Source organism: Solea solea, chromosome 2 (assembly GCF_958295425.1).
Source record: "Solea solea chromosome 2, fSolSol10.1, whole genome shotgun sequence".
Lineage (NCBI taxonomy): Eukaryota > Metazoa > Chordata > Actinopteri > Pleuronectiformes > Soleidae > Solea > Solea solea.
The window spans coordinates 19,856,681-19,878,502 of NC_081135.1; the positions used below are offsets into that span (position 1 = coordinate 19,856,681).

The 21,822-nt window shown below is 41.0% G+C and overlaps 1 protein-coding gene across 2 annotated transcripts; it reads right to left on the bottom strand.

Moving 5' to 3' along the window:
* Positions 1–9,957: 9,957 nt before the first annotated feature.
* Positions 9,958–21,624, bottom strand: tmtc4 (transmembrane O-mannosyltransferase targeting cadherins 4). Of its 2 annotated transcripts, none has more exons than XM_058622912.1 (18): positions 21,160–21,624; positions 20,815–20,999; positions 18,353–18,468; positions 17,992–18,208; positions 16,446–16,533; positions 16,210–16,304; positions 15,854–15,946; positions 15,515–15,676; positions 15,058–15,260; positions 14,540–14,714; positions 14,048–14,179; positions 13,841–13,920; positions 13,645–13,752; positions 13,394–13,535; positions 13,139–13,253; positions 10,608–10,720; positions 10,414–10,483; positions 9,958–10,228 (listed from the first exon to the last, which is right to left on the bottom strand). In XM_058622912.1, exons 2-18 carry the CDS (start codon positions 20,974–20,976, stop codon positions 10,080–10,082), a joined length of 2,220 nt encoding a protein of 739 aa, XP_058478895.1. In that variant the 5' UTR covers positions 20,977–20,999; positions 21,160–21,624; the 3' UTR covers positions 9,958–10,079. The 2 variants fall into 2 exon arrangements, with proteins under 2 accessions (XP_058478895.1, XP_058478894.1); XM_058622911.1 differs by having other exon boundaries at positions 13,645–13,770.
* Between the last annotated feature and the right edge of the window lie 198 nt (positions 21,625–21,822).

Consider the following 21,822-nt stretch of genomic DNA (forward strand, 5'->3'; position numbering starts at 1 on the left):
TGTGAGGAGATATTGTGTATACACATAATAAAATATTCTGCAATCATCCCTGGAGATGTGGTTGATTAAAGCCATGTTATCCTACACACACACACACACACACACACATACACTTACAACATACTGTATATGTATGTTTATAATTACCACTTTTCTGTGTATCTTTTTTTCTTCTCTTCTCTACCTCTGCCGATGCGTTGAATTGGGGGGAAGGAGGGATTTATAAATAAATAAATATGTGATTTGTGCTTTACTACATTCAACCATTATAATGAATGTCAGTTTACATTCTCATTTATCCAGGTAATAAGTCAACGAATCAGTAGCAACTATATATAGAAAATAATTGTACAATCGAATAAAGATGATATACTGTACACATAATATTCTGATAATGCCCTCTGACGTGATGCTTAGCCATACAAAGTAGGAAAGTTTTGTGTTTATTTATTGTCCATTACATTTGCTAAAATAACTGCAAACACATTTATCTCATGTGATAAAGAAAAACTTGCCGAGGTATGTTCTCGTCTCTGTCAGAATATTATTGTAGCCCACATTAGGGTGAGGATTGTTTTTCAGCCAAGTCGTGTTGCGTTTGTGGTCCTTCCATTGTTTCGGACATTAGCGTCCCATGGGACGTTTGTGTGCCCTTCCTTTATGGCGTCCGGTGCCTTAGCAGTGTTTTATCGTGTTGCTGTGCTGTGTTCAGACCTTATAGTTTTACCCATGTGCTCTATGTCCTGCCATGGTCAGTGGTGCTGTTTCTTCCTGTGTGTTTGTGTGTTCTCTGGAGGGTTTTTGCCGTGCTGAGTGGGCTCATGCCCCAGAAAGTGCCAAAAGACACTGCCACTACACACACACACACACACACAATCACTTGCCCCCCCTCTCTTTTTCTTTCCCTTGGTCCTTTTTCCTTGTCTCTACCCTTTCCCACTGTCCCTCTCTGCTCCTTTTTGCCTGCGGCAAGACAGCTGTGTCCATCAGGTCGTGAGGCCTGTGACATGGGTCACACGCTAAGAACCTACTAAGATAATGGCAGCAGTGCAGCTCTTCCAGCTGTTTGTGCAGGACAGAGATGTGTGAGGAGATGTGCAAAGCTCCCACATGGCCCTAATTCAAACTAAAAGAAATCAGCTTTTTCCCCCCCCCCCCACGATTAAAGACAGAGAAATAAACCTTTTAACTCTTTCAGTCCTCACTTGTCACACATAAACATGTACAAACCTCTAGGGTATTTACAAATGTATTGCATTTATTAGTGCTGTATCATGTACCTTACACACACACACACACACACACACACACACATATATATATATAGCATAATTATTCACACACACACACACACACATACTGTGTGTGTGTGTGTGTGTGTGTGTGAATAATTATGCTTCAAAACAAATTGTGTTTTCTAAGAGTCAGTGAGTTACAGTCCATATTTTGACAGGTAGAAACAATTGAAATGTTTGGTTAAAAAAATAGGTAATAAAATGTAGATTGGTAGAAAATTACAATTATAACTAGACAACTGAGTCAACAGAGAGACTGATAAAAGATTTTCTCTCATTCATTTTTCTCTTTGCAGGCCTCACTTCACTCTATTAAATCCTTTCATGTGGTGCTGGCAACAACAGAGGTACCAGTGTTTTGAATGGTTCCACAATAATGAGTGGACCATCATATTGGCCACTGAATGAGATCCATTATGATTTCATGGTTGGTTGGGTAGATTATCAGCCGCACGCTCCTTAAAAGATGTTGTCAGCCTCACTTAGAATTACCTGAAGCTTTTATTTCATGTTGCACAGGGTGAATTTTGAAAGCAGGAAATGCGGAGAAGCCAAATCAATAACAAACAATAAATAAATAAATCAAAAATGTGTCATTTATACATGTTACTAATGCAAGTCAAAATTGGTAGTGATAAAATAAAAGTGACAAATACAATGAACATATACATGACAGTCCACAAAAAATACAAAATATAATAGAATGGAATGTAACAATTAACAACTAGTACACCAAATTGTACTTCTATTTAAATAGATGAATAACATTGTTTTATATAGTGTTTTTAATTCATTTAAAATTATGTCAATTTTTTTCTTTTTTTTTTGATATTTACTGTGAATTCACTTTTTTTCCCGCATGTAATGCATCTGGATTTTGTTTGTATTGCTGTCCCATTACCATGTGGCGCTGTATTTATAGTAAAAATATTGTCACAAATTGCCACAGCTGCTCAAATTCAGTTAAAGTCGGGGTTTGAGGAGCAGCTAAAAGCTTTGCTCTAACAGCTCTGCGTCTTTGATGTGAGGGAACTGGATCCCCCCCCAGATCTGGAACACAGTCCCAGAATAAACACTGTGGTCTGGAGGTTAACTTGCAGAGCACCAAATAGCCTGAATGCTGAAATCCATACGACTTCAATGAAGGTGCCTCTCTTACCCTCCGTTCATTCACCGCTCTCTTTCTCTGTCTCTCGTTCTCTCTCTCTCTTTCTCTCACTCACTCCAGCAGCTTTTGTAACTTAGTGAGGCAGCGTGTGATCTCTCCCCCCTTTATCTTTCCCTCTTCCCTCATCTGTCTTTCTCTCGTCCTCTTTCTCTGTCCCCTTTCACTCGTGGAGATCCATTTGAACAGAGGAGCTGTGATCTCTTTGACCTGTGCTTGTCAGTGTTAATTGTATGGGTTTAATTACAAAAACACTTTTAGCATGTTAAAAGGGGGTTTAAATTAAATCCTTCCTCTTCAGACCAAACCTCTAGGATTTAGATGTGGCAAGGCTGTATCAGCTATCCGAGTCAGATTAGATGTTGCCTCTTATCTTACTACAGCCTGTCTTTTGAGTCGCCTTTTATTTAGCTGTCTGTCTGAGGCTTTTACAAACTGCTTAGATGCTCTAAGAAAGGCAAGGCGTGATTTGCACGATGCACCCTTTCACTGCCTCATGAAGAATGATTTAGTGCTCCATTTTGGTCATTACTTTTCAAATCAACAATAAAAACACAACTGTAAAACAACAGTCACTTTATTCATAATTTATCGGATAATTCATTTATTCTCCCAAATGCATCAACACACACACACACACATATATATATGTCTATATATATATATATATATATATTCATTTATTCATTGTTTTGTTTGCTTTCAGGCTTAAGCACATTTGCAATTTACACTTCAAATACACTGATTTTAGCAAATGTGTATATGTTTGAAATTAAGATTTTACTGTTCAATCCTTAATGTGTGAGTTTAAAAAACAAAACAAAAACAAAAAAAATAATCATGACATAATGCTGTGGACACAGACACGACCAAACTTAATTCATTTCATTCCAGTGCATTGTGAAGCGGCCAGTGGAGCTCTGTTTAATCAGAAGGATTTGTCATGTGATTGACGGACTGTTGACAGCAGTATTGGGGCAGTATTTAGCAAGGTCTCAGGACCCCCGCGGCTAAAGTGAATTTTATGGAGACACTGGTGGGTCGGTGGCATAACAAGAAGTCAGGCAGTTTTTTAAAGCTGATGCAAATGAAGGTATTTCATGTTGACATCTCACCGTCTGGGGTGTGATAGTTGATCACTTTGTGCGTGGTGGGAACACAAAAACTGCACGCAAAAGCCAACGCTACAGAGTAGTGTGTGCGTGTGAATGTGTGTGTGTGTGTGTGTGTGTGTGTGTGAGTGTGTGTGTGTGTGGGGTTACACCCACCACTGTTCCTGCCTGTGTCTGGGAGCAGTGTCGAGAACATTAACAGACCTAATTTACAATGTATGGGCTCTGCCGACTGGAACATTTGGAGTTATGAGATAGTTATGCGCTTGGTTAACAATGCTTGGATTGAAAATGAGGCCAATGGCTGCTGGTGATCCTGTGTGTCTCTAATTATGAGTTATTACTAAGAGTCTCTTAAGAGACTGGTGTATGTATATAATGCTTTTTTTCTATTTTAAATTCTAACTTCTATATTCATATCTGATTGTGATTTTTCACTCACTACTGTTTATTCAATAATTATTATTTATTTGAACAATTGACTTAGACACAGTGTGAGTTGCTGTTTTTATTGATTGCTTTTTTTTAGTTTTTGCTTGTTTTGTTTTTAGGCTTTTTTTTTTTAACAAAGTCATGGAGAAAAAAAAAACAACCACTAATACATACTGTTTCCTTCAGTTTGATGCAGAGGCCTGTGGGTTTAATATTTTAAATACAGCAGGTAAAACACACATGCTTGTATATTTTAAATTAAAACATTTTTTAACGTTTTCTTTCAAACAAATTTTCTTAATGGAGTTTAGGTCTCTCTAATGTTTCTCCTCCCTTTTGAATTATTTTCACTGTAGTCCAGAGGGCATAGTTTTATGGGCACTGCTGCCTCTAGATGTGACATTGAGAACTACAGTCCCATCACAATTTGTGTTATGTGTTTTTAAGGTTAAGATTTATTTATTTTTGTGGAAAATGATTTTGCAATAAAGACCACATTAAAAATCACAGAGTTATTGTTCTTGAGTAAATTTGATTATTTACTCAAGAACAATTCATTTTCTTGTGATTTGACTCTGTTTGTGTTTGTCTAAATATTTTACAGCATTTAATGGACATCTGCTCCCCTTCACAGTAAAAACTACAAATTAAAAAAAAAACACACACTCTTGTCACACACAAGTGATTTCAAATTTATCTCTTTCCAATGAAAGAATAAAAATAAGAATGAATGAATTGCAGCTCTGGGGTTTAATTGCTTTTTCATGATCCAGCAATCCTGCAGGAAAATGCAGCGTAAAAAAGCCCAATTAGAGTCCTTTCACTTTGTGCTGGAGACAGCAGGGTTCAGTCTGATTGTCTTTCTCTGCTAGTTCTCTGCTCTGCTCCAGAAGGTGATACTGGGTTGGACCCCTGTTACCCTCCGAGCCTTCTGTTAAATTTGGCAGAAAAAACACCGGGGCTCAAGAAAGAACAAAGACGCGCCGGTTTCACCATAGAACCTGAAAAAGAATCCCCTAAGAATGGATTAATTTGGTATAATCGAGTAGACCCACTCCATGCTTACTCTAGCAATGAGAGCTATTTGAGCAAGCAGGAAGCAGCGCTCCTCTTTCTTTTTAAAAAAAAAAAATGCTTGAAATGGCTCTTTAGCATGCTCCCTCTATACAGCAGATGCTCTGCATTAATTGGTCTATGAAGGCCTGACCTGGGGTTCTGTGCGAGGGGTTTAAGAAGCATATTTATTATTTGCTATAACCTGGCGTACATGATGTGTGCCCACAAGGGTCGCATTGCGCGGTATTATACCGTCCTTAATGTTGAACGTGCTTCAGGGAGCCGGTGTTTGGGAGGTAATGTTTTAACAGCAGGTAAGTCCCAAACACCATTCATCAGAGGCCTGCTCTCTCCCCTCATCCGGCCACAGCCATGACTGATGGGCCTGTCTTTTGTATGAATGTTTAGCACAGTGGAAAGCCATATGCCACTGGCACTGACTACACTGCCCACCGCCTCCTACTGTAACAGTGGTGGAGAGAAGAAGGAGAAGGAGGAAGTCAGAGAAAATGGCAGGATGGAGAGCGATGGGATTGCAAATCGAGACGAGAGTTTGATAAGAAAGGGAAAAATCAAGCACAATATTGCCCAGAAATGGTAATATGCATCCTTAAATGCCTTAAATGTCATCAGCTACGGTGATACTCGCACACAGTGCACATCGACTTGTACACAGTAATAGTGGTAGAGATGTATTTTTAATAAGAGAAGCGATAGTGGGAGGTGAGAGGGGAGGTGGTGCTGGGCTGGTCCATCTGTCCCAAGCAGCCTCTCTCCCAGTGCTGCTGCCGCCCCCTCGTGAGAGAAGCACAGCTGTTACTGGAAAGCCCTACTGTCCAGAGAGGGGCTTGCACTCCTCCCCTCTCCATCCTCCATCCCTCTGTCCCTCCAGCCCTCCACCTTCTCTGCCCAAACACCCCCGCAAGAGGATGAAACGAACCAGCAAGCCCAGCCACTGTGCAGTCAGCCTGCGCGTCTGCAATTTCAAACCTCTTTAGATCATTTTTCATGCTCACCAGAAATGAATAATGCACACATTAACTGGTGCCAGTTAATAAATTTCCGTCTGACTGCACTATATTTTTCAATAAGGGTCTAGCTGCTTTGTTTTGTTTTGCAAAACAGCCTCAGAGGTCTCCTGCTGCAAATTGCGACCCCCCCCCCCCCCACCCTCCCTTCTCAAAAAGCCTTTCCTTCACTTGAGAAGTGACAAAATGTTCCTAAATCAGCCTAAAATCTCACTGTTGCATGCAAATGTCAGAGATTATATTTGCCATTTTGTTTTATCCATGATGATTCACAGTGCTTTTCTCCATTGAAGATAATACACCATAGCATTTTTCACAAGAGTGCATCCTCAACATTCAGCCCCCAGGGCACCGCTACATCGAAACAGAATCAATCTTGGGGAACTTCCAGCCTTTGTAAGGGAGCCAAATTGGCAGACTCGGACCATTATATCAGTTCAGCAAAGCCCTGGCTAGCATCTGGCCACACTGGACATTTTATAGCCCATCTCTAACTATTAATCATTGGCTGCGACATCACCGACTCTCGAGAGGGTGGCTGGATGTTCATTTATGGAGAATACCCCTGAAAATGCCAGGGCATGTAGACATGACGGTCCCAATACCCACTGACAGTAGCCCTCCTTAAAATGACAGAGTGCATCCAAGCCAGACGGACAGAGTGGTGTCAGAGAAGCGCAGTGACAGGCGAGGGGACCCCTCTTGAAAATGCCACCGTGCCCTAGTGGCCTACAGTGCTGCAGTGCACTGGTAGTATCTGTTCTGAGGTCGTGTCATGTAATATGATCTAGATGAAGCAGACAGGGTGGGTCCCTCTCCGGGATGCGGATGGAGTGTCAGACAAGCTGCTCCTCTAATAAGGACTGCCATTCTAATGATCACTCAGTCAGCTTCACCTCTGACCCCTACTGTTATAAGAAACAGAGGAAGGGGCAGACTGAGATGGTGGGAAGGACACTGAGTTCAAATGTGCAGTATTTACATCAATTAGACAGGCAAGATGGAGGTGCCCATCAGAGCCCATTAGGATTGTTGTGGTTGGGGAGGAACAGGAGGGAGGGACAGCGAGGGCCCGACGGAGGCCCAGCAGACACATCACAGGACGGCCCTTGATCATATCCTGTCACATTGATGAGAACTCTGTCAAAGCCACAGTCACTTTGTGGCTGCGTGCCTGTTTATGTGTGTGCGTCATGCTGCCGTGCCTGCCTCCAGTGCTTCTCCAAATCATACAAAATACAATAGCAGCAACTGACGTTAGATACACTGTGGTCTTTACCTACCAAATGCATCTCTAAGCTGCTGTCAAGCAATACTATAAAGGCGTGTTTCTGTCTATAGGGTGGCAGCGCAGGGGCAGGTGCAAGAGGCAATTATCCTGTTTTTTACCAATATAATTCACTTCTGTAAGTTTTTTTGCGGGCGCTTCTTTGTGTTTTCAGTACTCCAAACTGTTTGCAGACATCACACTTTTACGATCACAATGCCGAGAGTGGAGCTGATAGGGTTAAACTCAGTTGACAATGGTTTGGATGTAACAGTCATTTAAGTTACACACTGCAGTTTCAAGTTTTCTTGACTATACATAATGAAATCGAAATGAGCCTGCTCATTCAGTGTCTGCGTGGCCATCACACGTTTTACCACTGCTGCTTCATTTACTGTCTCCGGACATTTTCATGTCGCAGTTTTAAAAAAAAAAAGCCGTGTTTCTCTGTTTTGTTGGGAAGGGGGGGTTCCTGCTTATCAGATGCAAAATAGCACACCTGCTGTTCCAAAACACCCTCATTGGGTTCAAATTAGTGCTCCCCTGCTTCTTGTTCTTGTATTGAATATTCCGCTGCAACAAAAGGGTGACAATGTTTTCTTTTTTCCATAACAAGTTCTGTGGCAATCAAAACAAAATGCCACGTTGAATTTCGTATTACAGATTGTTGAGTGGCTTTTGTTGTGAACAATCAGACATGATTCTCCTGAAGCCATTGATTACACTGATCAAAACTCATCAGTCTGATTAATAGAAAGACAATAAAGAACCCCCACCTGGGAGCTGATTTCATTATGACTGTGATGGAGCATCCAGGCAGGTAAAAGGTGTACAGTGGAAACCCAGAGAACAAGGGAAGGACTTCATAAGGCAGTAGTACCCCATCTTTTATTAATGTAACTCCCTGGGACAGCAGGTTTTTGTCAGTCAGAATGGATAATGAAGATGTTGGCAGGGCCGGTGAATCCATCCCTTTAATACTCACATATTTTATGATAATGAAAGGTACTCAAAGAATGATTATGATAAAAGTGGACTCCCCCACTGATGTGCCAGCACAGCTGTGCAGCTAGACAGTCAGCTGCAGGCACTGAATAAAGGGATCACACAGTAAGCAAAGCAAAGACTGGATCCATAAGTACATAAAGTGAATAGCTGATGGTTTTACAACCAGTTCTCCATCAGTGGCGCGGCATGAAGAAAAATAATATGAAGCAAATGCTTTCGGTCTTGAATGTCACTATGAAAACCTTTTTGATCTTATTCTGTCTGCATTCGCCCCATAGCATGAAGCCCTTTCCCCATACTGACCTTTACATCACTCTTGTTGAGACAGGTTTAATCTTATCTCTAAACAATACTTGGAGTGTGTAGTGTACACAGGCTATTTGTTATTTGAGTCTTTCACATCAGAGCAGGAAAAATACAAACCGAGCATAACAAGGAAACCTCATCATGTGATATTAGCTATTAGGAGGCCGTCGATGGTTACGTGTGCCGTGTCGCCCCCACCCCCCCCCGTGTGTATATCAGTAACATCTCCCCAGCATCAAAGCATCAACTGGTGTATTGTACTGTATGTGTAAACAAACTAAGCGGCCCATAAAGCAAAGCTATACCAACCCACCGCAGCTTCAAGTTTCCTGCAGGCTGTAGGAAGCAGGTGAAAAAACAGAAGTGCAATGAACTTTGACCTCTGGCGCACACTTGTTGACTGATGTTTCAGACCGGGGTCGCCTTTTCCCTTGGTTGTGTTCTTCAAGAGGAGCGGGTCTGTGTGTTTGAGTATATATATACTATATATATGTGTGTGTGTGTGCATGCATAGTCCCCAGGGAGCACCTCTGTCTCCTTTTGAAGGCTCTGTGCTATAGAGTTGTTTTCATACTACACCAGCCACGGGTTTCCTGTCTCAGCTGACCCCTCGTCTCCTCTTGGACACTTCAGAAAAGCTCCTTAGAGCAAACACCTTTCTCCCATTAACCGGAGGCTACAGTTGGAGGGGGGGGAGGGAAAAAGGTTTGAACCTCAAGGTGCCATCTTACCCAGGAACAAGGAGATGGGTATTAAAAAGCAAACATGACCACCACATCAGCCCACCAGTGGTCAACACTCACCAGCTGATGCTTCTCAGTTTGTGCTGTGGTTTTCCCGCTTGAGTAAAGAGTTAAAAGTCCTGTTCAAACTAATGCTCTTGAAGCCTTTGAATACAGGGAACACTTGGGACTCCTGACAGACGGCCAACCCAAATACATTTTTACAACAGACTCTCTTGATCCACACATGCATGGTGTTCGGTCCAGCTGACACAACACAGGGTCAGAGATGAAAAAAAAGCCTGGGGTTCACCGAGGATCAGTTCCACATGGCCTTCAAATGGGGCAAGAGATCAGCAACAAAACGGCACAGTGCCGATGGAAATGTAATCTCACACCCATGAAATCATATTAGAGATAGTGTTAGAAGTATCACACATGAGGAAATCATTTTAAAGAGTTGTATTTACAAAAATACAAACTGCAACTATGCAATAATATTGTTTTAATCTTCGGTTTGGCCATTGTAGGCAGTTTCTCCAACACAGAACAAAACTAGAGCCTCATAGACAAATCTTGGTCTTTATTTCTAAATGGTACAAAGTTAGAATCAGTCAACTGAGGTCATACCAAATAGAACAATGGAAAACATTTGTATTACAGCAGACAAGGATCCAACTGGGTTCTTTCAGGGTGTGTTGTGTTTAAGCTGGTCCAGTTTACGTTGCAGCATGTTGTAGTTGTCTCTGGTCCCAGGAGCAACAGGGTCCATCTTTAGAGACAGCTCATAGTGTTTCTTTGCCAGCTCCAGTTTTCCCCAGCGATGATACAGCACAGCTGAGGTAAAAAAAACACAAATGCTCATCAAGCTGAGAAGCCACTGCAGTTCTAATTGTATTCTTCATATAATGCATTCAGTGCAGGTCTGCATGCATAAACATGAACAATTACTTGCTGAGCACTTTGAATCTCTCATCGGCTGTGTAAATTATTGGATACAGCAAAAGTTGCAGTAGCCTTACCTAAATTGCCATGGCAACTGGCAGCATTTGGGTTGATCCGAAGAGCTTGAAGGAAGAAGCCCTCGGATTCCTGAGGAAACAAACACTTAATTACTCATACTAGTTAATTTGCCACTCCTGACAGACATTATATGGAATAACCAAGATGTAAAAATAATATCTTGAGTTGAAATTTTTATTCTGTGCTGACTGGCCTTGTATTTCTGTAATTTCCCAAGGACATTAGCCAGTGAAAACATGACAGTGTGGTCGTTGGGGAGGAGCCTCAGAGCTTCACGGCCAATTAGTTCTGCTTGACCCAAGTTACCTGGAAGACAGAAAAGCAAATTACAGATTATGATAATAAAAAGTCAATCAGTGAATGTGACTATTTGCAATTATATTTAAAACATACCCACCTTAAAAACATTTTTATCAACGACTGTATTCAGGAAATAAATATTTAACCTCCAATGACCCCCTAATGTGTTGTACATCCATTATCACAAAGTGAGCAATAAACACATTTAGTAATTGAACTGCGTGTGTGCACTTTGCAGACGTGACGGGTTTAAATTCACAAACTTTCAAGGAACCATAGTTCTAGGGAACACTGTTGAATGCAACTTCAAACTGCTTTTCTAAGCTCAACACACTGTAGATCTGGCAGAAATGATGAAATTTACCTGGGTCTGTGAATACATCTCATTAGCTCCTTTGAGTTAAAGACACTGTGAACCTTTCATGACTATATTTGCTTGAAATATTCATCCCTAGTTAACATTTAAAGTCATTTTAAAAACCTAGAGATGAATTGGTAATGACAGTTGGTTTAACAGAGCTGCTCACTGAAGACTTGCACTATTTTGTCAACAGTGTCTTGAGGAGAGTTTTTCCTCCTCCACACATGGAGGAGCAGTTTAGTCTCCTAATTAAGGTTGAACACAAGGCCCACTGGGTTATTGATCTCTGTCACAGACACGTCTGAGGTCTGGCCAGAAATGGAGAAAGAGACAGAGTGGACAGGAAGACAGGTGGTCAGACAATGACAGTCATGTCCTGAGTCATGGCCTGTGCCCTTCAGACACAGTTTGCCAACATGTGCCTGCATGTGTGTCTGTGTCTGAGTAAATCTGCCTGAATCTACACTGATTCTGTCTTTTGTTTGTGTAATGATCAAAACAAAAGAGGGGGTTGAACACCAAAGGGAAAGGAATATTCCCCATTTCCTTGCTATTTGAAAAACGACACCTATTGTTCTTCTTTTCCCTCTTTTTTTTGGGGGGGCTGGGGTAGAATTTTTTGTCAGATTTGGGGAACAAATGCAGTGGGGGCGCTGTTCTGGCTGTGCTTGCCCACGTTTGATCAGAGGCACAGTGAGCCCTGATTGGACAGTTCCAGTGCACTCCAGGGAGGCTCCGCCCCCGCGGGAGCAGCTTCTGACAAAACGGCTCGAGTGTTTGGAAATCAGAGCATTCTCCACACGGCAGGGAAGAGTGCCTTCAAAACTCACAACACAAAGCTTTAATACATAAATTTCAAGCATTGCTGATTCCTGCTCTTCCGGTCTAATCTTGTTGGCCATTTTGATTTCCTGCTTTTTCAAAAGAAACAATGCTGTGTTTCTGTCCTGTTAAGGCTGAAACTAAATTAACCAAGGACAGTTTTTTGCAAGCAGAGTGACTCATAAAAAATAAATTAATCAAGGAATTGATTAATACAGGGATTAAAGCAACCACACTTTAAAAGAGGCACATTTTTCTGCTGTGCAGTCACTTCTGAAAAGTTTTCATTTAAAAAAAAAAAAAAAAGTACAGTGTACATGCACGTAGCCCAACAGATCTTCTGTTCTCTAATGCAATATTTAAGTAGTAAGAAGGCTTTGATCTACACCATTTAAATACTCAAGACTAATTTTTAAAAGAAGGTGGGAGATTTTGAACAGCTTTTGTATTGTCAGTTGTTTCATTGATTTCAAACTTTTCAATACAACTACACATTTTGCTAGGCAAAAGAAATGAGGTGTACTTGTGATGTGTACGGTTAGCAGCCACAGTCTCAAGAAAATAAATAAAAATGCCTCTGTTCACACAAGCATCTCAGTTGTGTTACCAAAGCCGAGAGGATAAACATAGATTATGATTCCACAGCTGTTCAAGCATCACAGAGATAAAAAATAAAATGCACAGGTCCATCATTGGCAAGACCGACCCACCCTACTTTACTTCTGACTGGCTAATACCATCGTTCTGTCTTGCTTTATTGGTTGTGAGCAGCATCAGTTTAATGTCTCAAAAGGTGATTATTAAATGGCCAAAATAAAACCACAACAAAAACAAATGCAGCCGTTTTATTTCTCCCCTCATTTTTTTTTTAAACAATCGACAGAAAATCCGTCTTTAACCCCTATTAATATTATTATTATTATTATTGTTGTTATTATCATCATCATCAATAATAAAAACTATTAATATACTACTAAACTATTACTATAAAACTAAACAAACCTTTGATAGCATAAGAAAACTTTAAACTAGTTGTTTTGTGTGATCTTTGTATTAAAAGACAGGAAGCCGGATTGACACTGAGTCAACATTATCTGCTAGTGTTTGCATGTTATGATTTTGAAGTGTTTTGTTGTTTCTGTGTTTTGTTTTGTTTTTTGCAAAAATAGACTCCCCAACATAACAAGTCATTTGTATTCTGTACAGTATTTAGAGTGTTTGTGTGCATTATTCTTAGCTACCAGTGTTGTCCAGCAGAATAACCATGTTGTTCCAAGCCAGGCTGTGGTCAGGTTTCAGCACCGTTGCATTCCTCCATGCATTCAGGGCATCCACATGTCTGTTCTGGTCAGCATACTAAGCATACAATATTAAGTCATTGTTAATTTTGAGCAGATTAGTATCCAAGTAAAGGAAACATGCAATATGTAATGTATATGCTTTATGTACACTTGCAAAAACCTCCTTAACAGAGTTTCCCCCCCCCAGAATCTCACCAAGCGCCCCAAGTTATAGTAGCAATCTGGGTATTTCTTCCGGAAGCGAATAGCATTCCAGTAGCTCTGCTCCGCTTCCTCAAATTTCTGTAAGCTGTTCTGAACTATTCCCAGATTCATCCAAGCAGCAGCAAAGTCGGGCCTGCACAGATTAAAACATACATTGCAATAACATCAATAGGGACTCACAGCAGTGATATTACATAATAATACATGTAGTGCAGGAGAATCAGATGTGTTAGATTACGTACTGAATAGAAACAGCTTTAGACAAAAGCTGCTCTGCCTCAATTAGCTCATTCCGCTCCTTCAGGATATTCCCCAGGTTGTTCATGGCATGGACATAAGTAGGATGAAGCCTGAAAGTCACAGAAAACCTATAACACTAATTGCCTATTTGTTACCAGCTGACTAGTTTGCGAGTAACTCTGAAGAGATTCACCATACCTGACTGCCTCTCTGTAATATCCAATAGCAGCACTTGCATTTCCTCTGTCAGCCAGGTTCTTGCCTACATTGTAATGGACCTGAAGAGTCATATGACAACAACATACAGTTAAGGAGTTTGACGTCTCATGTATGGCTGTAATTGATCATCACCTAAAGACTAAAAGACTAAAACATGCTGTAGATAGGGAGGCAAACACATTTTACCTTGGCATTGAGTGGACACACAGACAGGGCACTGGTGAAGAGGCTTTGCTCTGACCGCCACTGGTAACTGCGGAGAGCACAGCGAGCTACATGCACACACAATAGTAAAAGCACCGACACACACAGCAACCTCTGTAATGTGGGAGAAAAATAACAGAAAAAGCAAAATCATTACAACCCTGAAGCTTAGAAATGAATTATCTGTGACTTAGATTTAACAGCCTCAAAATGCCTCTATATATATATATATATATATAACAGAGGACTCATTAGCCTAGCATATCTGTCTAAGCACTAGAGGGATTACAGCTGCATTAACAGGTGGATAAATAAAATAATTTAAAACAGGATATCGTGGCGTAGTGTCTGTGAAATATAAAGGTCACCGGTTTGTACCTTTCCAGGACTCTGAGTGCTCATCAGCACCATGTAGTAGCTCTTGTTCTGGTGTGATCTTTTTTTTTTTTTTTTTTCAGTATGATTTGACCCTACCCTGTATTTGGTCCAACGATAGCAGCAGTGTCCCACGGAGTAGGCCAGCAGTAAGCAGTAGCCAGCCGAAGAGAGGTAGAGCACTCTCTCAGCAACGACAAAGCCCACTCGGAAAAAAATGTTACAGGCTGGCAGGAAAGGGACCACCAGCAGCACCAGGCCCAAGGTCAGTGTCCTGGCAAGGAGACAAACAGGTCCAAAACACAAAAGGATTATAAATAAATTCATGATGCTTAAAAATTTAAGTCTGACTCTACTGGAGTACAAATTTAGGCTGGTAAAGTCTAGTGTCAAAAACTATATTACACACAGGAAACTTTTCTTATAGACCACACGCACACGTCTGTCTTTAAGCCAGCAGAGAATTTTAAAACTCCTCAAACAGCATTGGAGACATGGTGCTCTGGTCACACTGCAGTGGATATGATACAATTTTCATAATCAAGTGTAAGTCTAGAGAGGCCAACATGTACTTCATCTCACTCTACAGTAAGTGCGAGATGGCTGTGCTTGCTTACCTCCTTCTCTGGCTGTCCTGCGAGCATAAGGCTTGGCTTATCAAGCCTATCAGGACGCACCAGAGCAGCAGTAACCACACTATCCTCCAATCAGTTGCTCCCTTAATGAGAGGCACACAGCCCATGGACCAATCAAAACACAGCCACCAGGGACACAGCAGCAGCCAGGCATTCAGCGAGTAGTAGTAATTATAGTTCACTATCTGCCAATCAAAAAGGAACAGGGGAGTTGCAGAATGGAGGAAATTGGGAATAGATAAGGGAAGGACATTATTTCAAATTCAATGTTCAGTGTTACTCAGATTAAACACAATGTCAATTGTAACAATATCATTTTAAAATAGCAAAAAACATGGTCTTGACGATCCACAAACAAAGACGTTTTCAGGGTATAATCTTGTATAGCTTTAGTATGTGATTAAAAGTTGTGTCTCCTGTGGAAATACACATTACTTACTCGAAGAAATACATTTTCTGCAAAAGAGGCAGGGTTGTCTACTTCAGTGAATGCTGGCGGTCCTGTTCCCATGATCCTCCAGCGTGCATAGAGCATTGAGAGTCCTCCGAGACCCATGAGCACCAACCGTGTAAGCAGTCCTGTTCGTAATATGTCACTCACCTGTCAGAAAAATATTAGAACTTGTCACTGACAAATACAAAATTCATGCACAGACAGCCATATAGCTTTACTTAAACAATACATACAGTTCAGTATGTGATGTGACATTAATCATAAAAGGATGTGCATAATTTATGACAGAACGGGCGTGGGGGGAGTATATAAACTGTGACTCACATTGAGTGGATTCTTCCTAAGGAGTAGCCTCTGGCTGAGTTCGTACACATTAACATTACAGATCAGGAGGACATCAAAGGCTGCATTCACACCCTGAAGGCAAAATGCATAGAGAAGGAAGGACACATGACATTTAAAATGTATATAGGTCAGCAACAAACTGGATCTGGAGCTCCCATTATATGTTTTACATTTTTTGATAAAAGCAATTACATGACATTCAAATCACTTAGTCTTTATAACATAAGATTATTTATCATGGATCACTGATTAAGTCTTGTTTACACAATGTTATTACTATATCTGATGAAATTATTAACTCACTGAAAAAATGGCTTTACAAAAAGACGTCATACCAAGACCGTGATGCCTTGTTCTTTACAGAGCATCGCTGCAGCACACAGCAAGAGGCTAACCACAACCCACTGCAAGGAAAACTGGTCATCTCTTCCTGAGAACACAAAGCTGAAAGTTGACTGTGGACAATTGAGGCAAAAAATGTAGGTGTACTTAACGAGATGCATTTAACAAACGCAAAGCTGCAAAGTGCATTACTATTACAGCAAATAAAGAGGAGTACTTATATATCTACCTTTGTTAAAAGCTTTGCAGTAGGTGAGGAAGGAGAGCTGGAAGAACAGAGCACATAAAAGATCTGCTCGACCCACTATACCAGCCACCTTATTTAAAAAGTGAGAGAGAGAAAAAATAAAATAATTATAGATGTGACATCTGAGGCTGAAAAAAAAAAATCAAAGAAAAACTACCAAACAGACATTAAGAAAAAGTATTCAGATATTCAACCTTTGATTAATGATTTCATTTTGTATCACATATTCCACATCAAAGTCTACTTTGCATAGTCCATCTAGTTAAAAGTTGGCTCGTAATGGAATGGCTTATTAAAAGAGGTGGGCAGAATCACTCATTACCAGCATGGTCTGTTGGTGTGTGCGTGTGTTCTATACAGTGTGAGTACAGTATGGTTGGCATCCTGGGGTTGTCTGCTTTGATACATACAGCAGACCTTACCCAACAGCCTGCTTGCCTCCCACCCCCCCAGGTCTCACCCAGTCCTTGCCCTGCATGATTAAAGACAATGGAGAGGGGGAAATGCTGCCTTCCAGCCAGGCTGGCAGGTCAATAAGAAACCTAACACAGTTAATAGTTAGGCCGTGCTACTGCATGTACCTTGGCCCTGCACTCCCAGCTGAGACAGGGCTTTTGTTCTTGGCATGAAATCACTGAATGTTTAGTATTAAAACCTCTGGACTGAAATGTCAAGATGCCACAATGAACTGCTTTAGGAAATCTGTGTTAGGAAAAGTTTATTTACAGCCCAACATCAATGTTTCAACAACAATGATAACAAGGTCCAAACGAGCCCAATACAAAGCAAAAATCAGGTGCCTGCTAAGGCCCTAGTATCCACATGGAATCGGAATCTGATAAAACATTCCTTTTTTTTCTTGTGGGCATACAAAGAGTTGGATGGAAAAGCTGTGTATGTTTAGTTTTTTTGGTTAAAGTGATATAATGGTTACCTCAAAATACTTTTTCAAGTTCTTTTTTGTTCTTTTTTTAACTTTTATATTTCTCACAGATATCATGTCAAGAATGTGAAGTTACTTCACTTTTCTTACAGTGTACGAATTATGATGTCATCTCATTCATTGTGTGATCTTAACGCCACACGTATACACAAGTATATATCAAATGGAAGTACGAGACGATGTGTGAGTCTACGGAGGGAAAACAATGAGGGAACAGAGGCACACCATTGTTCCAGTGTACTTTTTCTGTCATACTCTAATGAATGTAGAGTAAGTATTTTGAATCCAAGCCCATCCAAAACTCATCATTAATCCCAAAAATGTGTCAGTCACATCTGATATAATTGTTTCTAATGGTGGCTCGCAACATGGACATAGAATGTGTATCAGTATGCTTCACGAATCACTCTTTAGGTCAACAACTATTCATGTAGTTAGTGTCAGCATGTAAATTAACTGGTCTTTATACTAAAAAAATCATGTATTCTATCACACAAATTTGAAATAAAGCATTTAAAACATCTGTTGTCTTTATCAGAAATAGAAAAACACTCTTTCCTGAACTCGATTTGGAACTCTACTTACACTTTCTGTGTGAATTGGGTGTGCAGCAAAGAAGAAGGCAGCAAGCAGGGAAGTCTTGGGGGCATAGTTCATTAGCCAACCCTTCTCGTCATAGGCCAGTCCACCAATCAGGACAGCAAACACATCAATCATAAGGGCAGATATGATGGCATGGAGGACAATGTTCAGTACATGGAAGCCAACAGGATGCAGCCCTCCAGCCAAGAGGTAGTTCAGCCTACAAAAACAAACAAGACAGGGAATAAAACTGATGATAAGAAGTGTATGATAGAAGGGAGAAATAAAATTGATTGCATAACATTTTTGTAACACCAGGGTTATAGTGGAAGTGTGAGTTCATGCAGTAAGCAGGAGTTCTTACCTAAATGTAAGGACAGTAAGAGGTCGGTAAGATTTATGACTCGAGTTGCTGCTCAGGTTGCTTCCCCAGAAATCATTGGTCCAGATGTTGCTCAGGGTAGTTGTTGGCTTCAAATCCTGCAAAAGAAACACAAAATTAAACTGATATCAGCAACACTGACCAATGCAGGATTCCTCTCTATTGAGTATTAGAGGGATAGTTCTGTTTTTGTGTGTAGTAGTATGAGCTGGAAACTCAAGTTTGTCAACAAGTTGCTGGTCTACTGTTGCCTCATTTGGTTAGTTTGTCTAATTTAAGTAAATCCAAAATTTAAAACACCAAAATACCAACATAATAGATTGGATAGAAAATGACGACAGAGACAGCAGACGATTAAAAATAACTACTGTGTGCCAAGATGTAAAATCGATAATTTTCACTGTGGGCTTTGGTGCAGTGACAGAACTTAAGGGTAGAGCCAGAAAAGGATGTCCTGCAAGAAAAATTATGAATATATTCTTAAGATGTAGTGAACTTCAGCGAGTGAAGATATTAGGCGAACCTGGTGTTAAAGAGGCCATAGCATGGTCCTATCTCACTTATATGTGAGATATGGAGGTGTACTTACAAACATGAAGTAATTTTTGTGGTCAAAAACCTCCTAGTCGCTGCAAACGAGCCGATATAAATGTCTCATCACTGACTCTCTTGTCAGCCGCGCTGTTTCAGACCAAAACCACACCCGCAGAACACGGACTGTCTTGTGATTGGCCAGCCAACAAGAGCTTTCACACTGTCTTGTGAGTCAGAAGACACTGTGACAAGTGAACCACCTCCATCGCAAAGATTGCTGCAGGACGCCTGTAGCTTGGAATGAAACACGAATGCAAAAGAACACAAATGAAACACGAACGAACATGTGTAGCTTAGCCTGTAGGCGACTATCGCTAATGCTAAATGACAGAAAAAGCACACAAAGACAGTTTTACGTTTTTTTAATATTGTAATATATGTACTGTTGGCACGGCTCCTTCCTTTAGGTGAAGTTTGGTGCTGTGCCCTGCTTTATATTGCCTGAAGTTTGTGTAACAATCCTCCATGAAATGGTTGCCGCATACATGGAGGTATTTGGGAAATGTAGCAGGGATATTCCCATCATGAAAGATATCCACTGAGCTTTTCTTTGCTCATTGGCAGGGAGCTTGTGGAGGGTCTGGTATTGTTTATCACAACCGAGAACAGAGCAAACACTCGCTGAACCTTTATTTCGACATGTTCTCAATCGATACGCTCAGCAGCTACAACAAGAGTTCTTCTTCTTCTACGGTTGTAAGTACGTCACCGGATGTGCCTGGACTCTAGTGCCCGGACTAGGAGGCGCTGCTGTTTACAGGAGTGGTGAGATTCGCCAGTGACGTAATTAGTCAACGGAAGTGCCTTGCCGCTTTGTAGAGCTCAGAAAAACAATAAAACCCTGCACTCTCAGCAGTGGCTTAACTGATTATGGACTTTTTGGGATTCCTAGATGAGGTAATGACGCAGATACACACCCAAAATAGGCCTGCACGATAAATCGTTATAAAATCGCGATCTCAATTCACCCCTGTGCATGATTTAATTTTGAAATGACTTCCATTCTCATTTAAGTTTACGGGCCGACTGCATCACAAACACTTTCTTATGTGAGTGCTCCCAAGCGCTGCAGGATAACGTTAGGTTCTCACAAAGCTCAGGGTTTCACCCTCAGCCACTGACAAAGCGCCTTTTAGTCACAGGTTTCCCTTGTGGAGCGAGCGCGGTAGTTCGGAAAGTCTGTAGCATCGTTGAACTAGACTAGTGCGACAGGACTAAAAATGGATGATGAAAACCCAGTTACCAGTGATGAGAATCAGCCAACCACGTCTCAAACAGAACTCGTTCCGAAAAAAGGCTCGCATTCGGTGGTGTGGAAGTATTTCGGGTTCAAGCAAGACGACGAGGGTCAGTCCAATGTGATTTGCAAGGCATGCTTTACCAGCACCTCAAACGTCACCACAAAGTGCAATATGATGAAGCCGTACAAGGCAAGAGATCTGAAAGTGGTACTGTCAATTTGTTTTGTTTTGTCATGGTTCATGTGTGCAATAAACTTTACACTTTGTGAGGTAAAAAAAATTGTGCCAGAGAATCGTGATATCAATTCTAAGCAAAAAAAAATTGTGATTCATATTTTTCCACGAATCGTGCAGGCCTAACCCAAACGCAGCGTTAATTTGCACTTCCGGGCTATGGCATCTTTAAGTGGCTTACATAAGTTTTTCCAAGTTATCAGTAAGAGCAAGTGTCCAGGTGCCAGTCTGGTTCACAGAAATAGTGGTGTGCTCGACAGTGTGCATCATACAACCACACTTCACAAAACCCAAACAATTGAATGGATGCAGAGAAATAGCATTGCTTTTGTGACTAACTGAATGTGGGATTCATACATAATTAAGATAAATTACCTTGTTGTTGACGATTGCTTCTGAATCGTCAAACACAAACTCCCCGTCATAACTGCTGATGAAGCACAGCAGTGCCACCAAGGCAACTGTGACCTTGGCCTGGAGTGGAGCAAGCTTTGGCAGAGGTATCTGGTGATCCCAATAAACTTCAGACAACGCCATGATGCACCAGGTCTTTGGTCATTCTGTTTTACCGGGTATAGAGTCAGATGGGAGCAGACACAATAGTACAGACACAGGGTGTAATGATCGGCTACCATAATACTATATTTTAAACTAAACTATAAAGACTGCCTAACACGTGTTGTGTAAATTATAACATTTCTACAGTGAGTGGATTCATACCATATATTGTCAGAGATCTGTAGTGAGAGGTCACCCCGTCTTCTGTGACTCCCATGTCAGCTTTCCTTGCAGCTTGCTAACCAGCAACCGTTTAGTTTAGATCACTGAATGAGGCAAGTAACGTACCAGAAACCAACGTGAGGATTAATGATGCACTTTAAAATAGTGAGGAAGAATAATAATAGTGTCCAAGACCATTACATGACGCTGTAACGTAAAGGTTACACTGGTTTTTAGAAGGCTAATAAACCGTGTCTTTAGCATGTCTTGTTAGCCAATGTTACACTCGTTATACAGCACATACATAACAGTCGCGCGGTAGCTGAAGTGTCGCTAATAAACGTTGTATATTCTAAATATTTCCCACACAAACGGACAGGATTTTCATTAACCTAAAGCGTTAACGACGAGTTACACACGGAGCACTCGCGGCTGTAAACAAATGTACACGCTCGCGCTGCAGCACTTCCCGTATTACGTCACAGTCACGTGTTCGTTTTCAGCCAATACATGCTGAGTGGGTATCATAGTAAGTGACGTTGAAGGCGAGGAAGGTACGACAGGCCGGACAGACCAAAACTCACCCTTTAGAGTAAATAATAGTATAAAACAAAATGAATTCCGTTTAGTGTAAATAATAGTAAGTAAAACAAAATGAATTCC

Excerpts from the sequence above, each read along its gene's own strand:
- tmtc4 (XM_058622911.1), bottom strand. The coding sequence starts at position 20,976 with ATGGCGTTGTCTGAAGTTTATTGGGATCACCAGATACCTCTGCCAAAG. Across the intron at positions 15,677-15,853 it reads TTAGGAAGAATCCACTCAAT|GTGAGTGACATATTACGAAC; the intron begins GTGAGTCACAGT and ends TTTTTCTGACAG. Across the intron at positions 13,771-13,840 it reads TATTACAGAGAGGCAGTCAG|GTTTTCTGTGACTTTCAGGC; the intron begins GTATGGTGAATC and ends TTAGTGTTATAG.